Source organism: Elephantulus edwardii, unplaced genomic scaffold, assembly GCF_000299155.1.
Source record: "Elephantulus edwardii isolate Elephantulus edwardi_28Jun2011 unplaced genomic scaffold, EleEdw1.0 scaffold00207, whole genome shotgun sequence".
In the NCBI taxonomy this organism is placed as follows: Eukaryota; Metazoa; Chordata; class Mammalia; order Macroscelidea; family Macroscelididae; genus Elephantulus; species Elephantulus edwardii.
The window spans coordinates 4,628,274-4,637,931 of record NW_006399957.1 but is presented as its reverse complement, the minus strand read 5'-3'; the positions used below and the strand labels follow the sequence as shown (position 1 = coordinate 4,637,931).

The 9,658-nt window shown below is 49.0% G+C and overlaps 1 protein-coding gene across 1 annotated transcript in view; it reads left to right on the top strand.

Moving 5' to 3' along the window:
• The window catches only part of TIMM21 (translocase of inner mitochondrial membrane 21 homolog (yeast)), a 5,874-nt gene extending 5,002 nt beyond the window's left edge, over positions 1-872 (top strand). Inside the window, exons 4-6 of the mRNA XM_006897237.1 lie at positions 288-361; positions 446-551; positions 777-872. Of these exons, the coding sequence (XP_006897299.1) occupies positions 288-361; positions 446-551; positions 777-872 (276 nt within the window). The remainder of the gene's footprint in view (positions 1-287; positions 362-445; positions 552-776) is intronic.
• The last annotated feature ends 8,786 nt before the right edge of the window (positions 873-9,658 follow it).

The following is a 9,658-nucleotide window of genomic DNA, read 5'->3' as shown; positions in this document are numbered from 1 at the left end:
TCCCCCAGGAGCTCGGGGTCTCAAGTTGTGGCCGCTCCTCTGCTTCCCCAGCACGAGGGTCTTGCACATGGTGTGAGCTGAGGCCCGTCCTCCCCCAGGTGCTCGGGGTCTCAAGTTGTGGCCGCTCCTCTGCTTCCCCAGCACGAGGGTCTTGCACATGGTGTGAGCTGAGGCCCGTCCTCCCCCAGGTGCTTGGACTTTTAGGGGGCTGTTGTGGCAGCTGCTTCTCGGGCTGCTCAGAACGGAGGACTCTGGGAAGCCTGAGCTGAGTCCTGTCTTTTCCTCAGGTGCTCGGGGTTTTCGGGGAGCCAATCAAAGGCTACGGGGAGATGACCCGACGAGGGAGGAGGCAGCACGTCAGGTACTGGCCAGATGGGGCTGGGGGAGTGCAGAGAACATAATCCCCTCACAGTACTCAGATGAGTGCCGCCTCGTGTCCCCACAGCTACGTCGAGTACGTCAAAGACGGGCTGCAGCACATACGCCTCAAGTTCTACATTGAGGGCTCTGAGCCAGGGAAGCATGGGACTGTGCACGTGGAAGTGAAGGAGGTAGGGGTGCAGGAGGGGGTGGTGGACTGCACGTGAAGTGGGGGAGGTGGGGAGGAGGGCATCATGCATGTAGAAGGGAAGGAGATGTTGGAATAGGGGCTGATACACGTGCATGTAAAGGATGTGGAGGAGGAAATTATGGGGGGAGAGGGTCATGCGTATAGAAGTGGAGGGATGGGGACCCTCCGCCCCAGGCACTCCTCAGCCTTCACACACCTCTTTCAGAACCCAGCAAGCAGACAGTATGACTTCCGTTACATATTCGTGGAGGTGGAGGCCTATCCAAGGAGAGCCATCGTGGTGGAAGATAACAGGTCCTGAGAGCCAGAGAGCAGGTCGACACACCTCTTGAAGTGTGAAGTGTGGGGAGGTAATTGGGTCAGAGGCCCACGGAACCTGTCCTCACGGAGACACCACATGGGACACACTGTCACCCTCCTAGCCACGGACATGCTTCTGTTTCGCTGCCAGCACCTCTCAGCCAGCAGCCATGCTGTGGGAGGTTTCCCGCCAGGTCAATAAAGCAGACCGCAGTGCCTTAGGCCTTTAGATTGCTGTGACTGTGGCCTGTGACCCCCACCAAGCAGGGGGAAACCCCTCAGAGCTGCAGGGAGGCACGGGCTGTGTGGAGGCATGGATTCCAGAACTGTCCACTGCCCTCATCACCTCCCACCCCTGGGGCCTCCTTGGACTTTCCCAGGCTGTGAGTCTGTGCGTTTATGTCTTTCTCCCACGCAACAGCCGACAGATTCAAACCCCTGACCTTCTGGTTAGCAGCCTGGCATGCTACACCCGCTGTACCACCAGGGTTCCTTACATGCTTCTCCGAAAACGTAAATCGGAAGTTGAGCCGTTGCTGTCGTGCCAGAACCAGTGTCCAGTGCTGTGAATTGCATGGGAGGAGATTGCCTTTCTCTCTGCTCTGGAGCCACTCGTGGATTCGGCCACCCCTAAGGGGTGGCCTTTGGGTGTGGGTTCATTCCTCAGTTCCACATGCCCACCTCACGTGCACTGTCCATGGGGGGACGTACTGCTCTGTGGTCATGGCAGGCAGATCCCCGGGTCCTCACAGTCGTGTGGGGTGAGCCAGCTAAGGCGACAGGGCAAGTCCCCTGAGTGTAAAAGCCTCCAGCCGAGAGCAGTGAGTGGTGCAGGGAGCTTGCGTCCGGGCCCTCAGTCCCCAGCTCACTCAGTGCCGTGGGATCGGAACCAGCTCACAGCTGATCCTTCACTGGGTTTCCAGACTAGATGCCACAGGGGGAGATTGCCCTTCTCCCAAAGGGCCTCTGGTGGATTTGAACCGTGGGAGGGACCAGCCTGTCCTCTGTGTCTCATCTCCCATTTCTCGTGGTCTTCATGATGACCTTTTATTAACTACAGTTAACAGACCGGTGTCAGTTGTTGATAATGTCAGGCTGCCAGTGTCATTGTGTTTCCATTGTTTGCCAAGATGTCATAGATGCCTAACCAGGAACAGTCCTGCTGATGGCTTGAGACTTAAGAATTTTTTTTTAAAAAAAGCATACTGATATTAAAACTTAGTTAAAAATCCCCAAATTCACTCAATAAAATCTTCAATTTTATTTCATTCCATGGCATTGATGTTGATACTACTACATTTGTTGCTTAATGTATTTGGTATTTAGTGTGTTTACAGCATCAAATTATAGGCAGGCAGCACAAAACAGAAATCGAGAGAAGTAATGCTGGTCAGTGACATTCTCAAGAGATTTAGTGGTGCCCTAGTTAAGGCATTGGCTGCTAACTAGAGGACTGCTTGACGCCCATCAGCTGCTCGAGGGAGGGGAGGATATAGCAGTCTGCTTCCGTAAAGACCTGCAGTCTTGGAAACCCTGTGGCAGTTCTCGTCCTGTGTGGTCACTTGGACCAGAATCAGCTTGATAAAAGGGCAAGTTTTGTTAAGGAGCCCTTGTGACGTTTTTAAGCACTGAGCTACTAAAAAACCTGATGGTTCAAACCCATTGGTGGCTTCATCAGGAAAAGTACTAGCCACCTGGTCCCACAAAGATCACAGGCAGCTGGGGAAGGAAGGGCAGTGAAAGAGCATAGCTGACACACATCACGCAGCTGGGGAAGGAATGGCAGCCTGGAGAAAGCTGTGTCTGACCTCCACTAACTCCACAAGGGCAACGGCCCCCTCATTGTCCACAGCACAGAACCAGTTCTCACGAGGTCACACACGTCCCCCACACCTCTTTCCACTCATCTCAACACCCATTTCACTGTTCTACTGCATCCAGAATCCATTGTGGCAGCCTATAGACTACACAGAGCTCTATTAGGTAAGTCAAATGCTGTAACTGAAGTTAATTGCAGAATAAAGTCCCTCAGGACAGCTGCTGAAATGTGCTCACAGGTACCTCAGCCTTCAGTCTCACCTTGGGTTTAGGCCAGAGTTACAAAGCTTAGTCCTGCCAATTATGACTCCCCCACCCCCACAAGGGGTCCAGGACCCTCGGGCAAAGGCTGTTCGTTCTGGATCTGTGGGCTACCAGTGCCAAGGTCAACTGTTTGTCACGTGGGGTCCACAAATCCAGTAAGCCCCAGTCTGCGAGGCATAGGACTCTTCAGCCCTGAGGATGCAGACTCTGAACTGTGCTGCTTTGTTGGGTTTAAAATTCTCAAAATCTGCCGCTGAATCTGCTCAGTTTGGTGGCATGACTAGCCAATCGCCTTGGCTTAACACACCCTCTCCCTGCCCATCCACATGGCAAAGTCACTGTCAGTGGCTAGGAAAGCCATTATGAACAATAAACCCGACGCCACAGCAGCTGCATTCTGTCACATGGAGTCTTCACTAGGTGGATAGCACCCTCAGCAGTCCAGTCCACAGGGGTCACACTAACGAGACACCATGTTACTGTTCCACCAGCTGAGTTCTTGGGATTCAAGAGCATTAATTTGTGTTAAAAAGTGTTCTGTCAACTAACAATTCCGAGGAAGTCATAGGACTGGAGATTGTGGCCAGCAAGAGGGCAGTGGTGTCCGGCCTCCACGAGGGTGTCCGTCAACATCAGCAGCACTGAACCCATTCGTACGTCCCGTGCTCCTGAGCCATTGTCGATTCTGACACCAGCGGTTGGCTCCCACATCACCACTGCTGCTGGGTTCGTGATGTCTGGCACTGGCCACCCAGAACTCAGATATTGCTGGTGATTGTGGGGTTTATTAAGGACATGGCAGGTTACAAATTGGGTCACAAACGCTCAGGATCTAATTCTTCAGTCAGGACAGCATCTCAGGCAGGCCTCCCTCTCCCCTGCAGCCTCGCCAGACCCTGCTTCTTGGCTCGCTCTTCAGACTCACTGCTCTTCGCCCTCCCTGCTCCATCGGCATGTCTACGGCAGGGCCCTCCACCCTGGCTCTGCTCAAGGCAGTTCATGTTGGCTCTTCCTTCCTCCAGCTCCACCTTTCAGCTGCTGCTGCTGGGTCTCAATGTCACACTGAAATCTCGGGCCTGAACAATCACTGCACTCTCTGCTGCCCTTTTTTTTAAAATATGGAATACTTCATTAATTTGTGTGTCATCTTTGAGCAGGGGCCATGCCAATCTTCTCTGTATCGCTCCAGTTTTAGTATATGTGCTGCCAAAGTGAGTACCTCTGCTTCTTTCTTGATGACAGCAAGACTCTCATTTTCAGCCCCCAGACCTGCTCAGTTCTGGCCAATCCCCTTAGTAGCCTACACATGTTAGTAATGTGTTCCACCTAAGAAGAGGAGAAATTAGAAACCAAAATGAATGTCTGGAGAAAGTCTGAAAATTGCATTAGAGCATCGAGAAGCCAAAACTAAAGGAAGAGATACAAAAGTAAAGAAGATGAACGGATTTCAAAGAACACCTTGAGAAGACAAAAGTATTATAATGGGATGTACAAACAGCTAGAGTCAGAATGAGGAGTTTGGTCAGCATTTCTCAAGCTGGAAGAATTGAAAAATTCAAGCTTTGAGTTGCAATAGTGAATGATTTTATGAGCAAAATGTTGAATGACTCAGGAAACATCAAAAGAAGATAAGAGAATACATAGAGTCACTATAACAAAAATAATTGGTCAACACTGAAATACTATAGGAAGTAACAAGAGCCAATAGTAATGAAGATGTCCAAGCTGCCTGGAGTCATTCACAAAATAAGGCCCTAGAAATCAGTGGGATAGCAGTTGACGTGATTGAACTAAGGTGCAGCACTGGATGTGCTCACCAGTCTGTCAGGATAAATGGAGGACAGCTGCCTGGCCAACTGACTAGAAGAGATCCATATGTGTTCCCATTCCCAAAAAAGGTGATCCAACAGAATGTGGAAAATACCAAACTCTCATTACTATCACATACAAACAAAATGCTGTTGGAGATCATCCAAAAACAACAGTGAGAGAAGACTTCAGAAGTTCCAACTGGATTTAGATGAAGTCAGGCACATCATTGCCGATGTCAGGTGAATCCTGGCTGAAAGCAGAGAATACCCGAAGAATGTCTATTTGTGCTTTATTGACTATGCAAAGGCATTTTTATGGATCTTAATAAACTATGGTTGATATTGAGAAGAATGGGAATCCCAGAATATTTAATTATGGTCATACAAAAGCTCTATCTAGACTAAGAAGCTGTTGTAGGAACAGAGGACAGGAACACAGTGTGGTTTAAAATCCAGAAAGGACTGTGTCAAGGTTGTATCCTTTCTCCATACCTATAAAATCTGTATGCTTAGCAAATCCTTCGACCACCTGGACGCTATAAAGAATGTGGCAGCAGGATAGGAGGGAGACTCATCAACCTCCATTGTGGAGATAATGCTACCCTGCTTGCTGAAAGTGAGGAGGACTTGCAATGCTTGCTAGAGAGATCAAAGACTACAGCCTACCATATAAATTGCATCTTAACACCAAGAAGACAAAAACTTCTCATTAGTGGACCTATAAGCAGCATCATGATAGGAGTAAAGATGGAAATTGTTCATGATTTCAATCTTTCTTGGATCCACACACAATCAACACCGTTGGTACTGGCAGGCAAGCGATCAGGAGACATGCAGCACTCACACCTCTGCCGGCAGGCAGCTGGTAGCTGTACCTGTACCACTGGTACAGCCGGGAATTGAGCCCAGGTCTCGAAGGGAAGGTGAGGTTCCCACCACTGACCAGTGTACCCAGAAATCCTGTTAGTGCTGTGAAAGTGTTTTCACAAAATGTAAAATGCTGTGAGAGCATTTTGCTACAGTTCAGAAATAATGGAAGCTGTTCTGAACTAGTAGTTAGGTGCTCTGGTGGTGCAGCAGTTAGGCACTGGGCTGCTGGCCTAAAGGCTGACTGTCAGTAGTAGATTGCCAGACCTTTCTTTGACTGATAACAGTAACTCGCTGAAAGTTGGCCATACTGTTTATTCCATGCAGTCACACTCTATGCATACAAGCGTGCTTAGAACCCAGCCAGCCACTCCACAGGAGGAAGCCCTGGCAGTGTGTGCTGGCGAGGACTGTAGCCTAGGAAAGCCAGTGGGCACTTCCCCATCGTGCGGAGAGGGGGGATATGTTGGAACTGATTGACACCCAGCAACAAGAACAACAGATGCTTGTGCACTGGAGCTCAGTGACCCTGTCATTTAGCCGAGTCCTTGTTCTAAAATAGCTACTCGCATCGACTGGACTAGGTGTTACGGAGTCTTTCATGACCTCTGGGTAGTATGGTGCCTGCCTGCATGTCCCACCTTGGGGGTCTGGTGGGAATCCCACTTGGAGCATGTGCTGGCATCTGGTGGAGGTCTGTAGGACCATGTGTCTCAAGAACTGGGACTCATCCTGCCAACCCCAGCTCCAGCGACTCCTTGGGACATACATGCCCCACTGATTGTACACAAATGTGTATTACCTCCAAAAACTCTCATTTCATTCAAAATGCCTTCCACAATTAAAAACATGATTTCAACAAAAAAAGTCAAAGCAGAAAATAGTCTTGAAAAGTTCAATGGCCAAACTTTTCTTCACAATGGAAATAAATGACCACAAGAGTACAGGCTGGTACATGTAATCTACATCTTAAACCCCAAAACCAAACCATTGCTATGAAGTCAACTCAATTCATAGTGACCCTGTGGGATGGGGTAGAATTCCCCCCAGGGTTCCCAAGACAGCCATCCCTACAGAAGTAGGTGTGAGCACCAGCAGGAATGTAGAATAAGAGATCCACCCATCTGCACTGAGAAACAAGGAAGTCGCCAGTTTAAGGAGATAGCTAGTACCAGAGATTATCCAGCCTCCCCCAGAGCAGCTGGGGAATTCAGACCGCTCTCCTCCGGGATTGCAGCACAGCTTCTTACCACCAGGCCACTGGTATCGCTGTGTAGTCTGCAAATGGTAACCGGGCAGCTGAAAAGTGTGTTGGCACTTCTTTAACCAGGTGATTGGAAGGGCCATCACAGGGCAAACGAACTCTGTTCTGCATTGAAAGGGACAGCAGAGGCAGGACAACCAGATGCAACACCGGATTCTGACCAGATTCATCAAACACACAGGTGGTCCAGCTGGCCAACTTGAAATATCTTCGTGAACCAGTGGAGGTCATGAGTGAGTATTCATGTTCTGATGCTGATGATAGAAAATGCTTAGTGAGGGGGTTGAAGATAACATGACAGCCTGTCAGTAGCTTATTCTCAAATGACGTGGGGGGGAAGTGTTCTTTGTACTGCACTGAGTTCTGTAAATGAGAAATTGAAAAACAAAATCATTAACTAAATCAGTGTGATGCATTTAAGAGGTTTTCTAAAGGTAAGTGAGCCCACCAGGATGAATTATATGATGTTGGTCATGACCCTTGAAAAGCCCAGCCCTGAAGTGAAGTAAGCCTTCTCCCCTCTCCAGTCTAGGTAAATGCTTCACTAGGCAAATGTTCTTCAGATGGGACATGACTCCTCAGATGTTGCCAGGAATTCTTAATACTCTGCAAGGAGATAATTCTGGAAAGTATGAAATATTTAAAATATTCCGTCTTCCATTTCACTTGAGGAAAATTTTCACCTGTACACAAACGCCCTTCAGCATTTGAGGGTGGAGAGCCATGAAGCAACAGGAAATGGCTGAGAGACAAGAGGCTGAATTAGGGATCAGAGCAGTGTCCACCGGAATGCAGCCACTACCTACAGGGACCCAGATATCACGTTCTGAGGACAAAGAATCTGGCCTGATGCTGTAACCACAGCTCATCAGAGTCTATCCCTTAATTCCTAATCTTATATATTAGCCAGGGAAAGTGCACGGGTTCAGATTATCCTGGATGAGATGGACAGACACAGTGACCATGGCAATGGGCTCGTGTGTCAGAGATGGTGAGGTCAGCTCAGGACAGGCCAGGGGTCAGAGCTATTGTTCATCGAGTCTCTGTGAGTCATAGTCGACTCAATGATACATAACAACAAGAGGGCTGTTGGAGGAGCCCTGGTGGTGTGATGGGTTATGTGTTTAGCTGCTAACCAAAAGCTCAGCAGTTCAAATCCCCCAGCCACTCCTCAGGAGGAAGATGAGGCAGCCTTGACCCACAAGGATTCATGGCCGCAGGAACCTGGGAGAGGGTCCTTGTGAGTGGGAACTGACCAGACAGCAGTGGGTTTGGCTTTGTTTCCGGGGTCGTGAAGAGGCGTGTTCTAGTGTGGAATCACGAGCTCCCATCTGACTCTCGTGAAAAGACCTTCCACGCACTTTCTCGTGATGAGCAGGACCTTCTGATGTACCGTCATCATCTCTACCTGCCTTTGTCTCTCAGTACCTGGTCCAGCTTCCACACACGACCTTCTGCCAAGGCGTGGGCTTCCCCTCGTGACGACCCCACGTGTGTCACAGAGGACCGAGCTCCACAGAGGGTTTGCTGGCTGCTTTCCCAGTAGATATTCAGGCTTTTAACAAATCCCACAGGTTTGACCCCAAGCTTTGTTCGGAACAACTGTGTGTAACAGGCACACTCAGGGATGTTTCCATTTGGGTCCCAGACCTTGGCCTAAAAGCAAGTATCACAAAGAAGCAAGACACAGTCTTAGTGACCGTTTCCTGAGCAGAGAAACGTCATGTGTTACGTGAGCCACAGCCCTGTGAAAAGCCTGGATGTGAGAATTACCCAAGACTGGCAAAGACACACATGAGCACTTGCTATTGGAGCAAAATGACACCAACAGACTCGCTTGACAAGGTTGCCGCAAACCTTCCATTTGTAAGGAAATATGATGTCTTAATAAATAAAGCGAAACATAACAAAATAGGGACAATTTTTAAGATGGTGTATTCCTCTGCTTCTTGACCATAGTAGAAAACCTCCAATCTAAAACCAGAATTCTTTCAGGAAGAAAAGAAATAGTGACGGTTGTTAAGTGTAAAGGACCAAGTCTGAAGGGGACCTTTCTGCAGCTCAGCTTTGCCCTTTATCTGAAGGCACAGCTGCCCACGCAGTATGGTGACTGCCCAGAAGCTGGACGGGGTGTGTTACCTGGAAGTGACTACCTGTGGGGCTAATCATGGTAAAGTCTGTGCCTGTGACCTGCAAGTCATTTCTAATGAGATCAAATATATAAATCTTATATAACATAGTCCACAACAGCAGGCTCAAGTGGTGCACCACACGACGCAGACTCAGAGACGCGAAGGACAGAGGAGTGAGAACGAGGCAGAGCGTTCTCCTACATATCATGTGACAGGAAATAAGACAGTCCACCACGCCATGGGCCCATGCAGAAGCAAACGGCCAGAAACAGAGACGAGGTCCTCTTCATCCAGCCTGCACAGGTGAGTGTCCCAAAAGGTCCAGAAGGTGGCGAGAAAATCAGAGGGAAGGTGGACAGTGCAGGCCTGAGCTTGGTAGAGGAAGGGCTGGAGACAACTGATGAACGTTCCTGCATAGCAAGGTAAGGGATTAATTATCCTCTGGAAACTGGACTTGCTAAGCCTGGAAATATGTGATTAGATTTAGTTCCAGGACCTTCATTAATCCCCAAAGCAGTGTCTGTAATCTCTTATGGTCTACAAATTCCCTGCTTGGGGATCTGCAAGTGATGAAAAATGCAACATTTATTCTCATTTCTTGTGAGTGAATGGTGTACAATTTCAAAGATTT